Source organism: Trachemys scripta, chromosome 1 (assembly GCF_013100865.1).
Source record: "Trachemys scripta elegans isolate TJP31775 chromosome 1, CAS_Tse_1.0, whole genome shotgun sequence".
NCBI classification, from domain to species: Eukaryota; Metazoa; Chordata; order Testudines; family Emydidae; genus Trachemys; species Trachemys scripta.
This window is the reverse complement of record NC_048298.1, coordinates 303016033-303040790: the sequence shown is the minus strand read 5'-3', so window position 1 is coordinate 303040790 and position 24758 is coordinate 303016033. Positions and strand designations below refer to the sequence as shown.

Below are 24758 nucleotides of genomic sequence, written 5' to 3'. Positions count from 1 at the left end.
GTCACCAACATTTTCAGTACTCTTGGAAGAAAAAAGAAAATAGATAATTTATACTATTTTCATTAGGATCTATCTTGCCAGACAAAGACTTATTTGCGAGGCAGTTATACTGAACAAGCTGAAAATATGCCCGTATGTGGCGAGGTTGACTGCAACTTTATTCAGCTGCTTTGTTTGCAGGCAGAATATGATCTTGATATTTCAGGGTATCTGAAAGAGTCAAAACAAATTCACAAGTCCAATTATTCAGAAGGAGGTAATCGAAATCATGGCTCTTAAAATCTTGAGTGATATTTCTGAGAACATTTCTGGAGAGGGAATTATGCTTGAGGAAACAGACTTCTCCAACAAAGAGCAAGTGTTATATTGCAGGCAAAACGTGGATGATAACATGAAAGTTCATGAAGAGTTCATTGAGTTGCACAATATTGCCTGTACATCAGTGGAGGAAATCGTATCAGTAATTAAGATATATTATTGCATATAAATCTGAGAATCAAAAATTGCAGACAATGCTATGATGGTGCTGCTGATGTGGCAGGCTTAGTATTAAACGTAGCAGTGTTTCTCAACCTTTTTGTGCTGGTGACCCCCTTTGGACTTATGACCCCTCCCCTCCCCCCCGCCCACACTAAGACTGGAAAAAATTGTGACTTCCTACCTTAAATATCATTAAGCAAATTATGAATAATACTGGCCCACCAGCGTTAATAAGCTAATGTTTCAAATCTACACAAATACATTGAGTAATTTCAGTTCCTATACTTTTTTTATTTTAGCAAAGAGATTTCTTACCCCCCAAAATATGCTGTCATTAATAGTAACAGGCTTCACACAACCATGTGACTTCACTGCTGCTTCCTGTCTAGACAGTGGTGGTGTTCTTCCTGGCTAGCAAATAGTGTGTGCACACTTTTCAGCGAGGTCATCTTGTGCAGTGGATAAACTAAGAAGAGCTCAACCAAGTACTTCACAGAATGAATGTGTGAAGATGGTAAAGTGCAGAAAATACGCTTGCAACTGTTTAATGTATGGCTTTACAGCGATCGAAAATAAAGCTCATTGTATTGTGTATGGTCAACTGCAGAATGCTGATAGCATGAAATCTTCAAAATTAATTCGGCATTTGGAAAGTAAATATTCACAGTTAAAGAACTCAAGAGACTTGTTCTTTAAGGGAAAATTGAACAGTTTGAATAGCCAGCAAACACTGATGTTGAATATAAGTAATGTCAGTAAGAATGCTCTTGAAGCTTCATATCTTGTGTCACTTCGTATTGCCCAAAGATGTAAGGCACATACAATAACTGAGAATCTCATAATTCCTGTGGCATTAGATATGGTTACAAGTGTGCTTGGCCATGAAGAGGCAAATAAGCTTAAAGCTATTCCTTTATCAAATGATAGAGTTTTGAGGTATATTAATGAAATGGTTGACATTTGTGAGCAGTTGGGGAAATTTTTTTTTAAATGGTGTGAATTTTCTGGCTGTTCAGTTTGATGAATCAACAGATATTTCAGGCTCAGGGCAGTTCTTAGCTTTTGTTCAATGTAGTTCATATACTACTGCTGAGGAAAATATGCTCTTCTGTAAAGTGCTGCCTAGCCACACAACTGGTGAATGTCTATTTAACATGTTTGAAGCTACCGAATATTTTGAAATTGATTGGGGACAAATCTGTTGCTATATGCAGTGACAGTGCCAATACAATGGACTGGCAAGAACAATGGGCTTGTTGGAAGATTAAAAACAATTATGCCACATGCAATTTGGATCCATTGCTTCTTACATCAGCAAGGACTTGTTGCAAAAGGAGGAATGCCTTCTGAGTTGCATCAGGTGTGTGAGGTGTCTGTAAAAGTTGTGAATTTCATAAAAAGTCGGCCTCCATCAGCTCACCTGTTTGCAGCTTTATGTGATTAAATGGGCACACGTCATAAAAGTCTTCCCTTGTATGTTGAAGTGAGGTGGCTCTCACGGGGAAAAGTGTTAGGCAGCCTTTTGAATTGCAAGCTGAAGTACTTGTGTTTCTACAGGATCAGGGTTCTTCTTTTACTAAATAGTTCAGCAACCCATCACGACTTCTTCAGTTGGATTACTTAGCCAGACGTCTTCAGCCATCTGAATGAGCTGAATGAGTTTTTAAGGATGACACAAAAACATAATTGTGTTGGGAGACAAAGTGAGAGCCTTTGGAAAGAAACTTGGAGCCTGGTCTGCTCAGCTTCAGAGTGGAAACTTTGAGTCATTTCCTCCGAGTTGCGAGTTTATGAAATTGATTGCCGATGCCGAGTGTGAAACAATTAAACATTATGATTGAACATATTCTTGAACTTAAAAAGCAGCTGCAGGATTACTTCCCACCAGACAATGAACTTGGCGGTAGGTGGATAATTAATCTGCTCAACAAAAGAGTAGTTGAGTCTGCTGAATTTACAGGAAAACTACAAGATAAACTTATTGAGCTTTTATCTGATAAAACACTTCAGTGTTTGTTTTCTTCAGAAGACATATGCATGTTTTGGATGGCACAGAAGCATGAGTATCCCGAATTTGTAACTGAAGCTTTGAAAGTTTTTAATTCCATTCACAATGTCCAATTTATCTGAATTGGGATTCACATTGATGGTTGCGATTAAAAACAAAGCAATGAAATAAATTTATCTGTGGAGAAACACCTGCTGCTGAGCGTTTATTCAGTTCAACCCAAAGTAAAAAAGAAAAATTAGCTGGTACAGAATGAGCACAAGTGCCTGATTGAAGGACTGTATAAAACTTGCAATTTGTAAAAAGTGAATTTACAGTTTTTTCTGTGTAAAAATGGACTTTGATCTGGCGCACACAGGTTTTTTACTTACCTTCGATTATGACCCCCGCCCCACCAACCTGTCCCTCAAACCCCCCTCCCTTTCCCACGGATTATGACTCCCAGGTTGAGGAACACTTGATATGTAGCAACAGATTGCAGCAGGAGGAACCATGAGCTATATTTACTTATTGCTATAGGCATGCCTTGAAGTTGGTATGCCCAGGATGTGTTAAAAATAATACTAACCTAAGAGATATTGGTGCAACTGTTTATAAAATCACAGAATTAATGAAAACCTCACCCAGGTGAGATGCTGTGTTTCGGGACATTAAACCTGAAGTGTTAAGTACATTAACAGGCATCTGTGTCCTCTGTCCAACAAGATGCACTCTGTGCAGTAGCATTGGATTCAGTTTCTGAGAACTACCTTGCACTGTTTGCAGCTTGGGAGGCTACAAAGGATGCAATGAATCCTTAAAGGAGAGTACAAATTGGTGGCATTGCACCTAAAATGGAAAAGTTTTTAATGTCCTCGTTATTGTGCTAAGCTGAAAAATCCTACCTATGATAGACAATCTGTTCAGCCTCTACAGGGTCAGACATCTCTTCAACAGAAGGTGAATTTCTTACGAAAACTATGTTCACTTCAGTCCATCCGATCAGATGAAAGCCGCCACTTATTCTGGGAGAAGAGTTTAAAGATAGTTGACATGTCTGAGCTTCCAAGGAAGAGAAATTCTCAAGGAAATATAAATAGGGACAGGTGACCTCAGCTATCCAAATACAGCAAATGTATTTTTTAGAAGAACATCTGCTTTACCGTAATTGACTTTTTACAGTGTCCAGCATTCAATCAAGATTTGAACAGAGACTACAAAATTATTCAGCCTTGAAACTCTCTGCTCGAAACATGAAAAACACAGGTGCAAGATGTGGTTGTTTGGTTCTGATTTCAAGTAGGATCAGCTGATTACTCAGATTTATCTATTGCAAACCAACTGTCAGCTTACAGAAAGATAGTTTGAAGTCAGTTCAAAAATATGTTTGCTCAGCCGGATTGAATGTCAGCTGTTTTCCAAGGTGATGAAGTTGATAACAATATTTTGATGGTATTGGCAGCCAATGCTATACGTGAGTGTAGTTTCAGTGCTCATCATTTTAAAACATGGTTTCGATCTATAATGGGACAATCCATGTCTCAACTGGCATATGATTTTATATGTACACAAGAACATAACTCACTCACAGCTTATAGGTGTTGCCAAAGAGGTAATTTAATGAAAACTAGGGTGAAGCTTGTTGTCTGAAACTGTCAACTTTGTAAATAATTTTTTTTAAATTGTGTTTTAAAAATAAGGCTTTGGATGAGTAGTTTTGTGCCCGAACTGAATTTGTCCACCTTTTAATAAAGATAAATGAACTTTTTGTTTCAAACTCACTGTTTCCTTTATTTATTAATGCAAACTCTACATATTTTGGGGGGTCAGGAGGAAGCTATAGCTCCCCTCCCACCGCCCTCATTATCTATTCCTGTGGTTCGTGTAGAGTAAGTCTGTGGGTAGGTAGGATAGTTAGTTTTTTTGTTTTTTGTCAAAGCAAGCAGAGTTTCTAACTTCAAGTGGGATTTTTTTAAAGAGACTTAAAAATCATGAGACTTTTTAAAATAAAAAAGACCCAAAATGTTTGGGGAGGGTTTGGTCTTCTGGTTCGAATGTTTAGTTTTCATGTTTTTAGCTCTCTTCCCTCCCCCCCTCCCCATCATTAGGGCTAGAAATTTCCTCTTCTAAAAAATGAAAGCTGAGATTCTCATAATTACCCAACTCCAGGAACTGGGGCTTTAGGAAATATACCGAATACTATAAGGCTTGCAATAAAATCATTAGAGTTGGCAATATTGAATAATCTTTCCTTATATATTGGCTTTTCTGTTGCAAGCTTCCTTGTAGAACACTTTCAAATAATAAAGCAGCGCTTTGTTTTCATCATATCTTTGCATTTTGGTCTCCACTTTTAGTGTTGTGGAGCTGAATATTTGGTTCATAAGAATACACAACTTTATTAAAGTATATCTACATAAAACCAAACTTGGAATGGAAAATCTGATATGAAACTCAGAAAATTTGAGGATTGAGAACCTGCGTATTAAAATGCTTCTGTTTTTGTCATATTTGCACTATTCTTAAAATCAACTTTCAGTTTAAAAAAAAAAAGTCATACCAATGTTTTCGGATGGAGCAATAAGTGATAATTTGCAAGGTGGTTTGAAAATTTCTTTTACTTTATGAAGCATCTGTTATCAGACCATGTGTGTAGTATGTTTTTTTTTTTTTAAGATAGTACACAAATGTATTCAAATATCCATTCTTCTATCACCATTTCAATCAGAGCTAGAATTGTCATTGTACTTGATTAATAAAGGACTGATAAAGTGGAATGGAGCTGGCTGGCGTAAGCTATAATTTTCCTTTTGTTAGTTCAGCAGTATATTTCCAGTTACATCAGAATCTTTCCTTTGAACTCCCACTTGCAGGGAAAACAGTTTATTAGAAGCAGGTTTAATTTTAGAAATAGAAAATGGTAATCTGTTTATTTCTTCAACATTTTATATTCAAATACTATTTTCATTAACTGTGCTTATGTTTGTAAACTAGCCAGATGCTGGGGGGGTGTGTGTGTGTGTGTGTGTGTGTGAGAGAGAGAGAGAGCTTCTCTGGCAGACTTAATGTATTATCTTGTAATGAGACCTCTTAAATACACGTTGAAAATTAAATCTAAAGTTAGCCATGGCTTGTCTTAATAAATGTTCCATTTGCAGCCCACAAGTTGACAAAATATCCATCTGTTCTACTTTCTTAATAAGTAGGGATGCAATTTGGTCACGGATTCCATGGCTGTGTATTCCTCCCTTCCCCTCCTCTCCTCCCCCTCCCTCCCCCCCACACCACCGCCCCCCGGTGGCTGCAGCCAGAGCCAGGGCTGTGTGCCCGTTGCTTTGGCCAGAATCGGGGCTGCGACAGGGGCTGAAGCCAGTGCTGTCTCCCCCTCCATGGTGGTGGCCTGTCCATGACTTTTACTAAAAATAACCATGACAAAATCTTAACATTAATAATAAGCAACACTTGTTAAAGAAACATTGGAGCAAAATATTTTAAAGTAACATCTTTACAAACCATATGATTTTTGAATGTGCCTTAATTGCAGAGTTGTTGACGTGAACAATAGAACCCTAACAGGCTTGTTCTGCCTACTGTCCTGGTCCTGTAGACTTAGGTCTCATACTTTTTTCACCTAAACTCATCAGGTAGTTGCTTACTCCTTCCAGTTGTATGTTCTTGACAACCTCTAAAGGAGTCCCATCCTTAAATGACTGTAAGGCTTTGTCTACACTGGAAACTGAACGACACAACTTCTGTTGTTCAGGGGTGTGAAAAAAACCGCACACCATGAACGACAAAAGTGTTGCCGATGAAAAGCGCCGATCTGAACAGCACTTTGTCTGCAGGAGTGCTATCCACCGCTTGTTGGGGGTGGAATTTTTTTTGTTGGCGGGAGAGCTGTGTCCCCTGGGCTCACTTGCTGCCCCTTCACCGCCCCGGAGCCTACAGCTGATGCTGACTCCACTCCGCTGGCTTCCAGCATCACCTGCTGCCACAGGGTCCTAGTGCCCCCCTCCACTATGGTCAGGGCAGGCTGCCCTTCCCCTGCCCTTCTGCCCTACTCCTGAGCCTCTCCAATGCCCCGAGCCCCTCATCCCCAGCCCACAGCCCTCACCCCTGCACCCACTCCTCTCTCCAAACTCCATCCCAGAGCCTGCACCCCCATCCCTGCCCCAGCCCGGAGCCAGCACCCAAACTCCATCCCAGAGTCTGCACCCCAGACCCCCTCCCCCAACCAAACTCCCTCCCAGAGCCTTAGGCAGGTGGGGGTGGAATTTGGGGGGGGGGGGCAGGTTCTGGGCACCACCAAAATTTCTACAAACCTGCCACCCCTGGAAGAGGCAGAGCAGGGATGGAGTAGTGATGCAGCCCAGTGCAGTGGGGGCGGCTTTAACAGAAGTAAATCTAACTAAGTGCGTGTTTTGTCCTTTGAGTGAGGTGCATTACTGTTGGTGGCGTTTAGCACTTTCCAGGAGGGAGGAGCAGGGAGCCACACGCTCACGGGAGGAGGTGGAGAAGAGACGGAGCAGGGGCGGGGCCTCATGGAAGGGGTGGAGTGGGGGTGGGGCTGGGGGCAGTGATGGGGCTGTCAGTGATGCGGCCCTCGGGCCAATGCACTAGTCCTCATGTGACCCTCTTGGTCATTTGAGTTTGAGACCTCCTGAGCTACACCTTTTAGCGGCATAGCCGTGTTGCTAAAAGGTACATCGTGTAGACAAAGCCTTAGAGTAGTTATCAGGATGTAGGGCTTTGAGGTGGTTACGAGCTGGTGAGGAAGGAATTGGGGAATCACAAAGGCTTTTATCAAGTATGGGAACTGATGAGGAGGGAAAATTTGATATGAAAACTCACAGTTCACATATATTTGTAGAGAACTGTGCTGATCCTATGAAAAAAGTTTTATAAAATTTTAATTAAGTAACTTCACTGTTTAATTGAGGTAAATGCTCAAAAAATGTATACTTAAGATATAGATGGCCCTATTTTAAGGGAGATGTGTGACCCAGTTTAAATCTATTTTCAAGTTCACACCTAATTCCTTCAGTCGAAAAAACAAATAAAATGAAACATATGCTGTTTTTCTGTGGATTAAAGGCCTCAAAGATTAATTTTTTTTAAAAAATAGGCTTCTTTACAAGGTCTTAAATTACAAACATATTATTTGGCCAATCCCACCCCATCCTATTGCAGACTCTGGTGGCATAGATGTTTCTGTAATGGATTTTCTTTGTTTTGCAGCTGCTGCGAGAGCTCAAGCATCCAAACGTCATTTCTTTGCAAAAGGTGTTTTTGTCTCATGCTGACAGGAAAGTGTGGCTTCTCTTTGACTATGCTGAACATGACCTCTGGGTAAGATGAATTGCTTGTAGATAATGGGTTTTGGGTTTCAGTCAGGAACAGATAAACTGATAAATGATAAGTGTACCACAACTGAAAAACAATGTGTGTGGGGGAAAAGATGTCTCATACTTATATAGTGTTTGCTACATTGTTAATCTTTATTTTCAGAAATAGTATTTAGACCTGCATTCTGCAGTGATATTTACAAAATTAATTACTGTAATATTTGTTCAGCTATAGTGTATACCTTTCTAATCATTATTTTATTAATAAGAGCTTTTGTATTTTAGTTGGATTGCTGTATTTTTGTCTGAAAATACCGTTTGACATCCTTTGGAATGTAAGGAAAGACTCTGGGACACACAACATGCATCACAAACTGAGATCAGTGGTGAAGTGCACTGGAAGATGCCTCATGCTAACTTACACTGTATCTGACCTGTGAATAAACCAAATAGGCTCAATCAAAATGTACAGACATAAAAAGTTCATTGACTTACTTCAGAGTTGGGGTCTTCCCGCTGATCTCATGTTCTCCCTCTACGGCTTCATCTTTTTTAAAATAACTAACCTTTTTAGTTGTGAATTAGGTTTTTTTTTTTTAAATATAAATGTACAGCATCCAGAGAAAATAAAATAGTAATGCCAACAGAAGTACCAGGCTCCCCTGTTAATTTCTTGTCATTAACTGGAAAATTTAGCTGTAATGTTGGTAAACAAGTACCCAAACCACCATCATTCAGCTTGATTTCACTGAAGTTTAATTTAAAGGGACACAATCTATTTTGTTTTGGATTCTGAGCATAGCTGTCAAATCCTTTGACCTCCTGTGACAATAATAATAATAATAATAATTAATAATTATTAATAAAGTGTTACGAGGTTTCAAAAAGAGGGACGCAATGAAAATATCAAAGTTTGATGTGAGATGGGATTTACTTATGTACATATATAAAGATTTCTATAACCCCTTCCATGATTTAGCATTTCTGCTCTCTGTAACTTATAATAATGGAGAGTGAGATAAGAACAGGTATCTCTTGGATGGAAATAAATTTGAATCTAAAATGTGTTATGTGCCTTATAATTAGGTATAGTTTAGTAGGATATGACTAAGGACTAGTGCAAACAGAAACCATCCTCAACTATAATTTGACACAGGTGTTCTCTTCCAGTTTTAGTACTTGTTATATTGCTGGTATTAAAATTTAAAACTTTTAGGCTTACCTTTTACATTGGTATAAAAGTGGCTGTAATCATGGTATTTATCTTGCAGACTGCTAAGTTCTGCAATGTAGAGAGCACAAGGCTAATGTGGCCCCTTTTTCATGTTTTGCCCATGTTCATGAAATGATAAAGTACAGATGTTTAGGAACACTTGAGTAATGTTTTATTATTATTTTGAAGATAGAAAGTTCTGAATTAGCTCCGAACATTGTGGTGGACAGTTATACCTAGGAGACAATGACCCAAATATCAGCAGCACATGAGCAACACCCAGCTTGAGGTCCTTGCATTTTATGTAAACACCTGAATTCCATAGCTGTTTTGTCTTCTGGATGATGATAGTACCTGCATGAAAACAGTCTGGCTGTGTTATGGTAGTGCCTAGAGGAGACTCCGACATGGATCAGGCTCTACCATGCTAGGCACTATGCAAACACATAACAATCCCCTGACGCCAAGGAACTTGTAGAAAGGAGGAAATACTTGAAGTGGTAGCTAACACCATGACACAGCCTCTTCTGTTGAAGGTGGTAGCATCGGACCTTTAGGCATCACAGTTTACAGTCTAGAAGTCCTCTTGGACTTCATTTGTTCTGGGTATGCAAATAAGCATAGCAATAATAAAAACTTTCTACCTATGACTTACCAGATGATTATTAACTTTGGATGGATGGTGAACCTGACAATGTTCATGATTTCTTCCAACAATTACTTCTTAATTTTAGGGTTTCCTTTTTCAGAAGGGTGGAAGCAAACAGCTGCGCACACATGCATTTCCTCGTCAAACTACTGTAAAAGAGAGTTTTTAAAATTCCAAAGGAAAAAGTTTGATGCAAATATTCCCTTGCAGTGATTGCAACCCAAATATTGCATTGTGCTAGTGCAAGAGAACCTGAAAGTGATACGGACTATAAACTGACTGATTTATTATTATTGTGCTGAGATGCAAAAAATAAATTGCATGTCTAATGAGAATAGATTAGAGTTGTATTCTTTTCGTTTTAATAAGCTACCACGTTAATGAGGGGTTGAGGAAATTGTTTTGAAAACTGACTTTTAAACTGGTGGTAACCTTAAAAAAATTTTTTTTTTTTTTTATTTTGGTAATTTATATAAAAAACTTCCTTGGGATGATATCTTTCATTTTAATTTCCTTTAGTTTTTACCTGTAAATGAGTGTTTTGTATCATAATACTTTAGATGCTATTATTCTTGTAATAACTTTTAAATTACATGGTTTTAAAAATGTATAGCAATAAAAAAAGATTAAAAAAAGCAACTGACAGGGCTACATAAGGAATCACTGGAGATTTCTCTTTTTTGTAAAACATTATAGATCAAAACATTACATTTTTTTCTTGTTACTATTGATATTTTTCTCTTCCAGCACATAATCAAGTTTCACAGAGCTTCTAAAGCAAACAAGAAACCAGTTCAGTTACCTCGGGGAATGGTGAAGTCATTATTGTATCAGATCCTAGATGGTATTCACTACCTGCATGCTAACTGGGTGTTACACAGGGATTTGGTAAGTTGACCTGCAGTGGGGATTAACACGGGGTAGAAGATTTGAGAGCAAAGATTATTGTCTTTACCAGTAGTCATTAGCAAATAGACCTTTATGTGCTAAGAATGTAAAACATATGTGTAAAGCCTGCTATTATTTGACACGCATTTGATGATTCCATTCTTATAAAAATGACGCATGTCTGATTGGTTTTTATTTTGTTAAGTCATTAGAAGTTGCATGTGTATGTAATTGGGGGTGGATATTTGGCTGTCAGCAACTTTTAAAGTAAAAAGGCATGCACACAATTAAAAAAAAAATTATCTGTTAAAAATGTCAGAGGAGATACTAATATATATACTTTAATACACTGGAATAAAAACATGAGAGGTCATTCAAAAGCTACCAACGTTATTGCTCTGTAGATTTCTTTGAAGGCCTTTTGCGAATAGCCCTTGTTTATTATAAATACATTACAAGCAAAACTTTGACTGCCTGAGCAAGTGTTTATTAAAAATCCAAGTAAATTGCAGTTAACATGTAAACTTGATAAACACTTTTTCCAATTCACTATATATTTAGTTGCCTCTGGAACATATGCTCATGACTTTTTGCATAGAATAATAATAGATGGTGTGTCTGACTGTTCCATCTTCAGAGTTAAATCCTAAATTGCCCTTTCTTACTGCACAATTATCTGTAGCTTTTATTCTTTTCTTCTAAAAGCCAGTAAATATAATGAGGTTTTTAATAGCACATTCTTTTCAAACTATCTCTGAACATAATGCTGTAAATGATAATTTAGCTCCTAATCACTGAAATTTCAGTAATGCATATAAGTAGCGTATATAGCTTCTGATGTAGAGCTAGTTTGACCCTTCACATGCGCATGCCTGGAGTGCTAGTGTTGATTTATACTTAATGCATTAAAGCTCATATTAGCTACTGCAGTGTCAGTTTTTAGGCCTTTCATCTAGTTTAATGATCCTCCTTGAAATGTAGTTAATGATGGTTATTTTATCTTTCATGTTCATTTCTAGCAAATGTTAAAATAGTGCCCATAGTACTGTGTAAATGGATGAAACAGTTTTATCCTCTCTGTAAAATTGAATTTTCAGAGAACTGAAAATGTAAGGAAACTTTGTTCATGAAAATAAATAATTGTACTGCGCGGATATTACTTATAATTCTCTGACAGTGTTATAAACTTGAAAAAAGAAGCCTCAACCACTCAAAGGAAAAGATTTCTTTTGTAAAATTTGTGGTTAATATTTTTTCATTACTTTTTTATGAGCTAGAAGAGTTAACTTCAAAAGTATGTAGAAATACATAGGACATACGTTCTTGTAATTGTTTAGAAACATCTTGTTTCAAACCAAAATACGCTGTTGAGTGGTTTTTTGCAACTTTATGCCTGCTTCTTTATCTTTCAGTATATTTGTTAGAGTGGTAAAGAAAGCAAGAGAACTGTCCTCAAGAAGCTAAATGTTGCTACTGTTTGACTTCCTACAGTTTCAGAAAATTTATGAACACCTTTTAAAAAAAAAAAAGTGATCTAATCAGAGTGCAAAAATTAATCATACATTGTGTACTGGATGGCTCGGGAGATGGGTAATTTATGACAGAGCCTTTCACATCTAGGTCTGTGAGTTGAATATGATCTTAAGTTGGTAGTTGCCAAAAGTTGTTGCCAAAATCATGGCTACTTGGTGACGTATGTGAAATGAGTTGGTGGGTCTCAGTCCAGCATGCAGGTTTGCCCAGTGAAAATTGGCAGCCGCCTTTTAGTAGTTTGAGCAAAGAGCCAAGAATCGGCGTGGAGACTGAGCTGCCTTTTCATCCTAAGAAGCTGTCCTTGCAGAACACTGATGAGGTTTGTTGGCCAGAAAGTTTATTATTTAATATGTTTATTACAGTGGTACCTAAGGACCTGATGAGTCTTGGGTGATATTGTGCTAGGCACTATACAGATAAAGAGCAGTAGACGGTCCCTGCTGAGCTGAGCTGAGAAGCTTATAATCTAGACAGAGACCAGGTGAGGGAAGGGATATAGCATACAAGCAGAGTGAACAATGTGGTGGCAGCAAATGTCATATTAGGGGCCACAATTTTTGTGTGTGGGGATTTAGTTCAGAGGGTATAAGTTAAATGAAAATAAAAAGGGAGGGGAATGGGATTGAGGGGGACAATACAGGGAGAACAGGGTAAGAGGAGAGGGTGTGGAATGAAGCTGAGGTGAAGAGACACTGAGGGAATGGGAGCAGCAGCAGGACAGTTGGAGCAAACAGCTGATCAGCACAGGGCACAGAATGTCCAGTTAAAATTGTAGAAAGTTGTTCACATGCCTAAAGGATCAAAGGCCCTTGCTTTGACTGCATCTGTCCCTGCTGGCTGGAGTCTCTGCCTGGCTCCTCTCTGCAGTTTTCTCCCAAGCTCACTTGATGGGGAAAGGGGAAGCATCACCTGGGTGCAAGTGCTCCCAGAGTTCAAGGGTCTCCCCTGCTCAGTTTTTGGACCAAAAGGGTGCTGGGGGGGGGGAGGAGTAGCTGTAGTTGGACCCCATTTTACCCTCTCCCCTCCAGTACAGAAGCTTGTTCTGTGGCTGTCCATGCTATATATGTTCACACGCAACTTCTATTTCTGGGTTGTCCATCAGAAACATTCACCAGCAGAGAAAATCACTCAATTTAAAATGTATTTAAGTTACACTTTAGGGGATAATAGTGTATATATTAGAGGTGTTTTCTTTAGTTATTCCAGGGCCATTGGAAAATTGTTTCTCTTCTGTGGAGATTGTCTGTCTGTAAAATACTTGCTTGGTTCCTTTTTTGAATCCATATTTCTGGCGTTTAATGAGGCAGTACCATACTAGAGCAAAATGAGTTTGCAAAACAGAACCTGGGTAGGCCTGTATCTCTAGCTATCAAAGGCAGGGTAGTAGAAGTTCATGCTTAATTTGGGAGTAGAAAATTGAATCCAAATGTAATCTATTAAAAAAAATGTCTTTTGCCAGGATATCTGAGTGTGCAGGGCTAAAATACCAGCCTTATAACTCTCCAGCAATCCATTAACTGAGTAAAATGTTGCTACTCTGTTTCCTTAAAAACTCTCCTTGTCATTGTAAGTCAAAATGCGTTCTCTCTTTATTGCAATTGTAGGTATGTATAACGTGTACAGTAATGTGCAACAATAGCTTAATACATTTATCTTCATTTTAAAACTATGTAGGAGAGATGGGAGAAATTACAGGAGAGAATTCCAAGGATAGAATCCTAGGACTGGAAGGGACATCAAGAGGTCACCTAGTCCAGTCTCCTGCACTCATGGCAGGACTAAATATTATCTAGACCATCCCTGAAGGTGTTTGTCTAACTTGGTCTTAAAAATCTCCAATGATGGAGATTCCACAACCTCCCTAGGCAATTTATTCAAGTGCTTAACTGCCTTGACAGGAAGTTTTTCCTAGCGTCCAACTTAAACCTCCCTTGTTGCAATTTAAGCCCATTGCTTCATGTCCTGTCCTCGGAGGTTAAGGAGAACAATTTTTCTCCCTCCTCCTTGTAACAGTCTTTTATGTACTTGGAAAACTGTTATGTCCCCCCTCAGTCTTCTCTTCTCCAAACTAAACAAACCCAGTTTTTTCAATTTTCCCTCATAGGGTCATTTTCCTATAATAGACCTATAATCATTTTTGTTGCTCTTCTCTGGACTTTCTCCGATTTGTCCACATGTTTCCTGAAATGTAGTGCCCAGAACTGGACACAATACTCCAGTTGAGGCCTAATCAGTGTGGAGTAGAGTGGAAAAATTACTTCATGTGTCTTGCTTACAAGACTCCTGCTAATACGTTCCAGAATATTTGCGTATTTGTGTGTGTGTGTGCGCGTGTGTGTGTGCGCGCGCAACAGTGTTACACTGTTGACTCTTTCTTAGCTTGTGATCCACTATGACTCCCAGATCCCTTTCAGCAGTACTCCTTCATAGGCAGTCATTTCCCATTTTGTGTGTGCGCAACTGATTGTTCCTTCCTAAGTGGAGTACTTTGCATTTGTCCTTATTTAATTTTATATTGTTTACTTCAGGCCATTTCTCCAGTTTGTCCAGATCATTTTGAATTACTCCTATCCTCCAAAGCACTTGCAACCCCTTGCAGCTTGATATCGTCCACAAACTTTATAAGTGTACTCTCTATGCCATTATCTAAATCATTGATGAAAAAAGTGAACAGAACCCAACCCAGAATTGATTGATATGCCCTTCCAGCATGACTGTGAACCACTGATGATTACTCTCTGAGAACAGTTTTCCAACCAGTTATGCATCCACGTTATAGTCTCTCCATCTAGGTTGTATATCCCTAGTTTTGTTTATGAGGTGGTCATGCGAGACAGTATCAAAAGCCTTACTAAAGTCAAGATATACCACATCTATCATTTTTTACCCATTCACAAGGCTTGTTACCCTTTCAAAAAAAAGCTCTTAGGTTGGTTTAACACGATTGTTCTTGACAAATCCATGCTGACTGTTACTTATCACCTTATTATCTTCTAGTTGTTTACAAATGGATTGCTTAATAATTTGCTCCATTATCTTTTCAGATACTGAAGTTAAGATGACTGGTCTGTAATTCCCCAGGTTGTCCTTATTTCCCTTTTTATAGATGGGCACTATATTTGCTCTCTTCCAGTCCTCTGCAGTCTCTCCGGTCTTCCATGACTTTTCAAAGATAATCACTAATGGCTGAAACAAAAAAGTCATTTAGCACTTCTGCCATTTCCACATTTTCTTTTATTGTTTTTTCCCCACTCATTGAGTAATGGGCCTACCCTGTCCTTGGTCTTCCTCTTGCTTCTAATGTATTTGTAGAATGCTTTCTTGTTACTCTTTATATCTCTAGCTAGTTTAATCTTGTTTTGTGCCTTAGCCTTTCTGATTTTGTCCCTATATACACCGCTACCTTGACATAACTCGACCCGATACAACACGAATTCGGATATAACATGGTAAACCACTGCTCCAGGGGGGCGGGGCGGCGCAATCCCATGGATCAAAGCAAGTTCAATATAACGCCGTTTCACCTATAATGCGGTAAGATTTTTTGGCTCCCGAGGACAGCGTTATATCGAGGTAGAGGTGTACTTGTTTGTTTATATTCATCCTTTGCAATTTGATCTAGTTTCTACTTTTTAAAAGACTCTTTTTGGGGTTTCAAATCATTGAAGATCTCTTGATTAAGCTTGGGTGGTCTCTTGCCATACTTTCTATCTTTCCTACGCAGTGGGATAGTTTATTCTTGTGCCCTTATTAATGTCTCTCTAAAAAACTATCAAATCTGTTGAACTGTTTTTCCCCTTAGACTTGTGTCCCATGGGATCTGATCTAACAACTCCCTGAGTTCGCTGAAGTGCATTCTTGAAATCCATTATCTTTATTGTGCTGTTTTCCCTCCCACCATTCCTGAGAATTATGAACTCTATCATTTCATGACCATTTTCACCTATGCTGCCTTCCGCCTTTCAAATTCTCAACCAGTTCCTCCCTATTTGTCAAAATCAAATCTAGAACAGCTCTCCTGTAGTAGCTTTCTCTATCTTCTGGACTAAAAAATTGTCTCCAGTATATTCCAAAAACTTGTTGGATAATCTGTGCCCTGCTATGTTATTTTCCCAGTAGATGTCTGGGGAGTTAAAATCCCCCATTACCGCCAAGTCCTTTGCTTTACATGATTTTGTTGGTTGCTTAAAAAAAGGCTCACCCTCCTCTTCTTCCTGGTTAGGTGGTCTGTAGTAAACCCCTACCATGACATCACCCTTGTTTTTCCCTCTTTATCCTTATCCAGAGTATTTCAACAAGTCTGTCTCCTATTTTGAGCTCAACCTCAGTCAGTGTGTATACATTTTTAATATATAAGGCAATATCACCTCCCTTTTTTTCCTGTGTGAACTTCCTGAGCAAGCTGTACCTTTCTATGCCAATATTCCAGTCATGTATTATCCCACCAAGTCTCTGATGCCAACTTTGTCATAGTTTATTTATTAACTAGCATTTCAAGTTCTTCCTGCTTATTCCCCATATTTCTCGCATTAGTATACAGACACCTAAGAAAATAATTTGATTCCTCCCTGCCCCCCACCCCCATGTTTTCTCTTCTCTCCCTTGTCCCTGCTACAACAGCCCATGCTTTCCCCAGATTCTGACCCTTCTCCCAGGTCTCCATGTTCTTGACTTACCGGTGGGCTTTTGTTACCTGCCCCATCGAACCTAGTTTAAAGCCCTCTTCTGTAGGTTAGCTAGTCTATATCCAAGTATATTTTTTTTCCTTCCTCGATAGATGGACCCCATCTCTGCTTAGCAATCCTTCTTCTTGGAACAACATCCTCTGGTCAAGGAAGCTGAAGCGCTCCTGGTGACAACATCCTTGGAGCCAGGCATTCATTTTCAGGATGCATCTGTTTCTGCCTGGGCCCCTACCCTTGACTAGAAGGATCAAAGGGAACACCACTTGTGCCCCCAGCTCCTTCACCCTTACTCCCAGAGCCTTGAAGTCACTTCTGATCTGCTCACAGTCATACCTCGCAGTATCATTACCTGCCCCCATCGAACCTAGTTTAAAGCCCTCCTCACTAGGTCAGCCAACCTGTTCCTAGACAAAGAATCTATATATATATTTTTTTTAAGTCGACGGTAGAGTGGCAGGTAAATTCTGCTTTGAAGAAGAAAGAACTCCATGTCTCTGAAAAGTATTTTGTCTCCACCTGAGACAATTTAGTAAACTTTCTTAAAGTTAGTATTTAAATGGTACTAGTTAGGCATTGAATTTGAAGCTGGTGTTTTGCTGGAGAGTTAGCAGTCAACAGTACATCAGTTTATATTGTGAAAGCTGTCTTCATAATGAAAGAAGCTAAAATCTAGCTTTTAGAAGTAGGTGTGTATGGTGATGGAAGGATATTCTGTATGAAACAGTAAAAACTGCAGAAAGACTATAATTGCTGAATCTGTAGTTTTCTTGCACCTGCAGTTTTTGCAAGTCCTGAATCTTTCTTTAGAAGGATAATACCTAGGGTTTGGGCAATAACCTAACTCCTGTTTATGCAGTAATGTGCTGAGAAAATCACCTTTTATTTTTGTAAAAGCAGCAAAGAGTCCTGTGGCACTTTATAGACTAACAGACATATAGGAGCATGAGCTTTCGTGGGTGAATACATGAGACATGCAACCGACAAAGTGGGTATTCACCCACAAAAGCTCATGCTCCTATACGTCTGTTAGTCTATAAAGTGCCACAGGACTCTTTGCTGCTTTTACAGATCCAGACTAACACAGCTACCCCTTTGATACTTTTATTTTTGCTGATTGCCAAACTAGCCAATCCACAAAAATCACTGGGAGTCCTAAAATGGCTATTTCCCTCGGAAATCATGCAAGAATGGGAATTTGCATTTAGAATATAATCAAAACTGTATGTGTATACACCCACATATAAACAGGAGTATTTTATTGTAATATGTTTGCCAAATCTGTGAAATTATAAAAGCCTTTTTTTGTTCCTTTTCTTTCCTTCACTTCTATTGTATAGCTTCTTAAGGTTTTATCTTAACCTTTCAATGTCTGTTTTATCTAATTCTTTTCTTTAAATACTACTAGTTTTGTTTTTGACTGTCCTTTTATATCTCATCTCAAACACTTCTCTGATTTTCCCTTGTTCTTAATTTTCCTTCTGCTGTCTCTTCCCAGGTTACTACTTTCTCTTCATTGCATTCCCCCTCTCCCCTTATTTTCTTCACTTCTTTCTCAGCATTCTTTTCTGCTGTCCCTCCTCTCTTTCCCATTGTTACTGTAACCCCGTTATCTCTTCTTTCCCCTTCTTCCACAGTACAATGGAGGGGGGTGTGTGTGTGTGTGTGTGTGTGTGTGTGTGTAAAAAAAAAAAAAAAAAAAAATACAGGAACAGCAGGTTTTTCTTCTTGTGGAGGTGGGTGAGAAGCAGGCAAAGCAAATAGCGGATCAAAGGATGCCAATTCTTCACACTAACAGTATGAGCCAACTGTCCCTTCTCTGAACTGAGAACCTGAGCACTGAACCCAGCAGCATAGTAAAGAGACCAACAATGAGCTGCTGCTGCTCCTGTACTGTGGTTTGGCTGGGCTACTAAATCCTGAGGAGGACATCCTTGGAGCTCATGGTTCCCTATCTTCTCTGTTCAGGGGTACTCCAGAATTTTGATGCTTTATCCTGTTACAAGGATGCATCACTAATTTTCTCCTCAGATTAAAATGAAAAAATTCTTTTCATAGAACTCTACTGAAGAAGAGAAATTAGTGATCTATCTCTGATTTGTAAGCAGCTGCTTAAATACACATTAGTAAAAGAAAACTACATTTTCTTCAAACCTATATACTTGTGTATGATGGTTCCTGTATAAAATACAATGTATAAAAATATTTTGATTCTTGAGTAGTCTGAAGTTTAAAAAAAAAAAAAGATTTTTTTTTGTGTTCAAAGATTGGGATCAACTTTTAGTAATCCGCACACTGAAAATACAGTACACTCACTTAGACCTTGTCTACACTAAAAGGAAAAGTCGATCTAATCTACGCAATTTGAGTTGTGAATAGCGTAACTCAAATTGACATAGCTTAGATCTACTTACCATGAGGTCCACAGTACGCGATGTTGACGGGAGACACTCTCCTGTCGACTCCCCTTACTCTTCTCGATCAGGTGGAGTACAGGAGTCAACGGGAGAGCGATCGGCCATCGCTTTAGCTGGTCTTCACTAGACCAGTTAAATTGACCGCTGATGCATAGATTGCGGCAGCGTCAATCCTCCGGTAAGTGTAGATAAGCCCTTACAATTGGCTAGGGATTAAACTTGGAGTAAGGTATTTCAGTGAATCTAAGCAATGTCTAGGGTGTTTAAATGGCATGCTTGGTGTTGCCTGCAACCTAGTCATAGTAGACCTCAGGTAGTTCACAAAAGTAAAACTTAGTAGCATTAAACTTAAGTACAATTAGGTATGTAAGCGCACCAGAATAAGGAGAGTGGACTTCAAAAAAGTAGACTTGAACAAACCTGTAAGGTCCAGTGAAAAGAAGATCTAAGGGACGAAGGAGCTCAGTGAGCTTGTATTAGTGTTGTAGCCATGGTGGTCCCAGAGTATTAGACGGGGTCTGACCTGAAGAAGAGCTCTGTGTAAGCTCAATAGCTTCTCTCTCACCAACAGAACTTGGTCCAATAAGAGATCGTACCTTACCCTCCTTGTCTCTCAGGAGAGCTGGAAGTTTCACAGACACAATATTGAAGGCACAGAAGCAAACTATTCTGATATGAATGCAAGATATGAAGACTAGTAAGAGGCCAATCTAGCTCCATCAGGAGCTCTTTAATGACCTGAAAGTCAAAAAGGAATCCCACAAAAAAGTGCAAATATGAACAAATTGCTAAGTATAAGTGCAAGAGAACAGCACAAGCATGTAGGGACAAATCAGAAAGACTAAGGCACAAAATGAGTTACACCTAGCAAGGGACATAAAAGGCAATAGGAAGAAGTTTTATAAATATATTAGGAGCAAGAGAAAGACAAAGAAAAAGGTAGGGCCACTACTTAGTAGGGGAGGAGAGTTAATGATGGATGACATCAAGAAGGCTGAGGTTTGTCTGTTTTTTGACTCTGTTTTCACTAAAAAGGTTTATTGTGACCAGATGATTAACACAGTTAATATTACCAAGCGGAAAGGAACACAAAACAGAATAGGGAAAAAACAGGTTAAAGAATATTTAGATAATATGGGTGTATTCAAGTTAGTACCCCGGGGTGCTTAAAGAACTAGCTGAAGCAGTTTCAGAAACATTAGCAATTTATTTTCAAGAACTCCCAGAGGGTGGGTGAGATCCCAGACGACTGGAGAAGAGCAAACACAATGCATACCTTTAAAAAGGGAAGCGAAGAGGACCCATGAAATTATGGATCAGTCAGCCTACCTTTGATACCTGGAAAGAAATTGGAACAAATTATTAAACAATCAATTTGCAGGCACCTACAGGATAATAGGAGAAGTAATAGCCAACATGGATTTGTCAAGAACAAATCATGCAAACTAACCTAATTAACTTTAACATGATTATTGGCCTACTGAGTAGCGTGGAAGCAGTAGATGTGATATATCTTTTAATAAGGCTTAAGTAACCTGTGACATTCTCATAAGCAAACCAGGGAAATATGGTATAGTTGAAATTACTAAAAGGTGGTGAACAATTGATTGAAAAAACTGTACATAGGCTGCCTCTATACTACGAGCTAAAGTTGTGATTCTCCTGCTTGTGTACACATCTAGTGGAGTCCCACAGGGGTCAGTTCTGGGTCTGGTATTTAGTCAACATTTTCATTAATGACTGGGATAATAGAGTGGAGAATATAAAATTTGGGGATGGAGGCAAGCTGGGGAAGGGTTGCTAGCACTTTGGAGGACAGGATTGGATTTCAAAACAACCTTGATAAATTAGAGAGTTGGTCTGAAATAAATATAAAATTCAGAAAAGACAAGTGCCAGGTACTATTGTTAGGAAGAATAGTCAGTAGTACTGCAGTAAAGAATCTGTGGGTTATAATGGTTCACAAATTGAATAGGCGCCAACAGTATGGTGCAGTTGTGAAAAAAGCTAGTATTCTGAGGTGTATTAACAGGGGTATTGTATGTAAGACACAGGAGAATATTGGCCCATTCTATTTGGCACTGTTGAGGGCTCAGCTGGAGTATTGTGTCCAGTTTTGGGTGCCACACTTTAAGAAGGATATGGACAAATTGGAGAGGGTCCAGAAGAGAACAAAAATTATGATAGGTTTGGAAATCATGACCTATGAGGAAAGGTTGAAAAACTTGGCATGTTTGTTCTTGAGAAAAGAAGACTGGGGAACGGGGATCTGATAAGTCTGTAATAGCCCTTAACATATTTGTAGAGACAACTGTAGCTAATTTTTCTCCATGTCCACTGAAATTGGGACAAGCAGGAATGGGCTTAGTCTGCAGCAAGAGATATTTAGGTTAGATATTAGGAAAAACTTCCTAACTATAAGGGTAGTTAAGTTCTGGAATTGGCTACCAAAGTATGTTGTGGAATCCCTGTTGTTGGAGGTTGTTAAGATAACTGTCAGGTTAGACAGATAACTGTCAGGGATGGTCTAGGTATACTGGGTACTGCCCTCTCGAGGTCCCTTCCAGCTCTACATTTCTGTTTTTCTCTGTGCAAGTATATTATAAATGATGTAGTGTTGGGTTTTTTTCTAGGACACTAGTGACATAAATTCAAAAAGTCAAAGCATATTTTGGTAATGGTATTCTTTAATTCTCTCTGTAGTATGGAATCCGTGGAAGGGGTAATTGGAAGAAGCAAGCTAATGTGAGGGAGATGCCTGCTACCTGAAGAACAATATTTTTGAAAGAACATAAATGTAGTTTCACCTTTTTGTAAACTTTTATTATGCGTACCTTTAAATTACTTCAGCAAATAAATGCCAAAGTTCACTTAGAGGTCAAATCAATATATAAACATTTTACACTCTGCTTTTGATGTCATGACTGACAGCAATTCAAAGTCATTTGGTTTACTATTGCTCGGTCTGTAGTTCTCAGTGAGCTTGCCTTAAAGTACCTCTTATCATTTTAATACCATATTGCACTTAAATTTGATGATTAAGAGCACATTTATTATAACAATGCAATTAGGTGGCATAAAATGTCTAACATAATTATAGGTGCCAGTCCTGTATCAAAGAGCTAATCTCACACTTTAAAGTCACAAAGTAAGAAAAGGACTGACCATAGATATACACTAGAATCTGAGTTACGAACCCCTCGGGAATGGTGGTTGTTTGTGTCATAACTATAAAGGGAAGGGTAACAACTCTCCTGTGTACAGTATTCTAAAATCCCTCCTGGCCAGAGACTCCAAAATCCTTTTACCTGTAAAGGGTTAAGAAGCTCAGGTAACCTGGCTGACACCTGACCCAAAGGACCAATAAGGGGACAAGATACTTTCAAATCTTGGGGGGGCGGGGCTTTTGTTTGTGCTCTTTGTTTGGGAGTTTGTTCGCTCTTGGGACTGAGAGGGACCAGACATCAATCCAGGTTCTCCACATCTTTCTAAACAAGTCTCTCCTATTTCAAACTTGTAAGTAAACAGCCAGGCAAGGCGTGTTAGTTTTACTTAGTTTTCTCAACTTGTAAATGTACCTTTTACTAGAGTGTTTATCTCTGTTTGCTGTACTTTGAACCTGAGGCTAGAGGGGGGTCCTCTGAGCTCTTTAAGTTTGATTACCCTGTAAGGTTAATTTCCATACTGATTTTACAGAGATGATTTTTACCTTTTTTCTTTTAATTAAAAGCCTTCTTTTTAAGAACCTGATTGATTTTTCCTTGTTTTTAGATCCAAGGGGGTTGGATCTTGATCCACCAGGAGTGGGTGGGAGGAAGGAGGGGGGATGGTTAATTTCTCCTTGCTTTAAGATTCAAGGGGTTTGGATCTGTATTCACCAGGGAATTGGTGAAGAGTTTCTCAAGGCTTTCCAGGGAAGGGAACTAGCTTTGGGAATGGTGGCAGCGGACCAGATCTAAGCTGGTAGTTAAGCTTAGAAGTTTTCATGCAGGCCCCCACATTTGTACCCTAAAGTTCAGAGTGGGGAAGCAGCCTTGACAGTTTGTAACTCTGAAATGTTCATAACTCTGAACAAAGCGTTATGGCTGTTCTTTCAAAAGTTTATGACTGAACATTGACTTACTGGAGCTTTGAAACTTTACTGCAGAAGAAAAATACTGCTTTTAATCATTTTAATTTAAATTAAACAAGCACAGAAACCATTTCTTTACATTGTAAAGTCTTGTTTTATTAAACTTGCCCTTTATTTTTTTAGTAGTTTGTTTAACACAGTAATATACTGTACATTTTGCTTTTTTTCGTCTCTGCTGCCTGATTGTGTACTTCTGGTTCCAAATGAGGTGTGTGGTTGACTCGTCAGTTTGTAACTCTGGTGTTCTATACCTATTCCAGGCTATACTCTCCTTAACAGCCTTAGAGAAGAGAGACAAAAAATGGGCTTTGCAGCATGCCTGGAAGACTAATGTTCTGGACTCTGGTAGACCACAAGAGGTGGAAGTGAGTTCCAAAGCAGGAGACCCGCACACAGAGAATGCTCTACCAGCATCTCTCTCTTACTTTATTAAGGGAGCTTGAGCTCAAGTGCCCCCTGCTGATCTCAACTGTAACTAATATATTATGGAAAGAGATGAATTCTCAGGTAACCAGGTCGCAAACAATGGTTTAAAAGCAGCCCCTTGAATTCTACCCAGAAACTTATTGGAAATCCGTGTAGGTCACAGTACACTGGTCTGATGTGTATCTCAGATTAAACAGGCTGTAACATCCTGCACTGTATTCAGTTTCTGAATGATCATAAGGTGTATCTCCTGTAGAATGTATCACAGCAATCTAATCTCAAGGTGACAAAAGTATGGCTATTTGTGAGAACGTCTCATTGCAAGGCACGGATGGAGAAAAACACTCTTGGACACAGCTGCTACCTGGGCATTGAGGAGCAGCCCCAGATCAAATGCCAAGTATGCTCTTCTCTTCCCAAATAGTAGCCATACTTACTCAATAGGGGCTGCTGACATAACTCTTATAGCTGCTTCCCAAAGGCCATCCATATTGAGTCACATCCAGCTAGTGATAGTCTAGACACTGGGTAGTTTGTTACTACTACAGCTCGGTCAGCGGTGACAAAGATGTAGAACTGGGTGTTAGCAGCACACTAAATGCATTGTAGCCCTTATCTTCTCACTGGTTCTCTGAGGCCTCATGAACACATTGAACAAGAGCAATGACAACATAGACCATTGTGATGCCTGACCAGAGAGAACCCTTGAGTAAGGGAAACAATTCTCCACACCTACCCGTAGGTTTATCTCAAAATGACAGGAACAGAGCCACTCAGCAGCTCCATCCATTTCTATTCGTGTCCACTAACTAGACAACCTTTTTTTCATTGTCAGTGATACCAAAGGTTTCAAACAGACCTAAATGAATCTACAGAGACACTTTATTTTTGCTCATTTCAAGGAAGAAATCAACATACACAAACCATTTAGTTTCTATCCCATATTAAAACCTATAACCGGATTGATAGGGGGTTCAAAGAAATCTGAGGAAGCAAGAAACTGCCC

The 24758-nt window shown here is 39.1% G+C and overlaps 1 protein-coding gene across 5 annotated transcripts in view; it reads left to right on the top strand.

Moving 5' to 3' along the window:
- Positions 1–24758, top strand: part of CDK8 (cyclin dependent kinase 8) — a 166087-nt gene that overhangs the window by 73413 nt on the left and 67916 nt on the right. For all 5 annotated transcript variants that reach the window (XM_034758718.1, XM_034758716.1, XM_034758721.1 and 2 more), the window contains exons 3-4: positions 7706–7816; positions 10422–10562. In XM_034758718.1, the coding sequence (XP_034614609.1) occupies positions 7706–7816; positions 10422–10562 (252 nt within the window). The remainder of the gene's footprint in view (positions 1–7705; positions 7817–10421; positions 10563–24758) is intronic.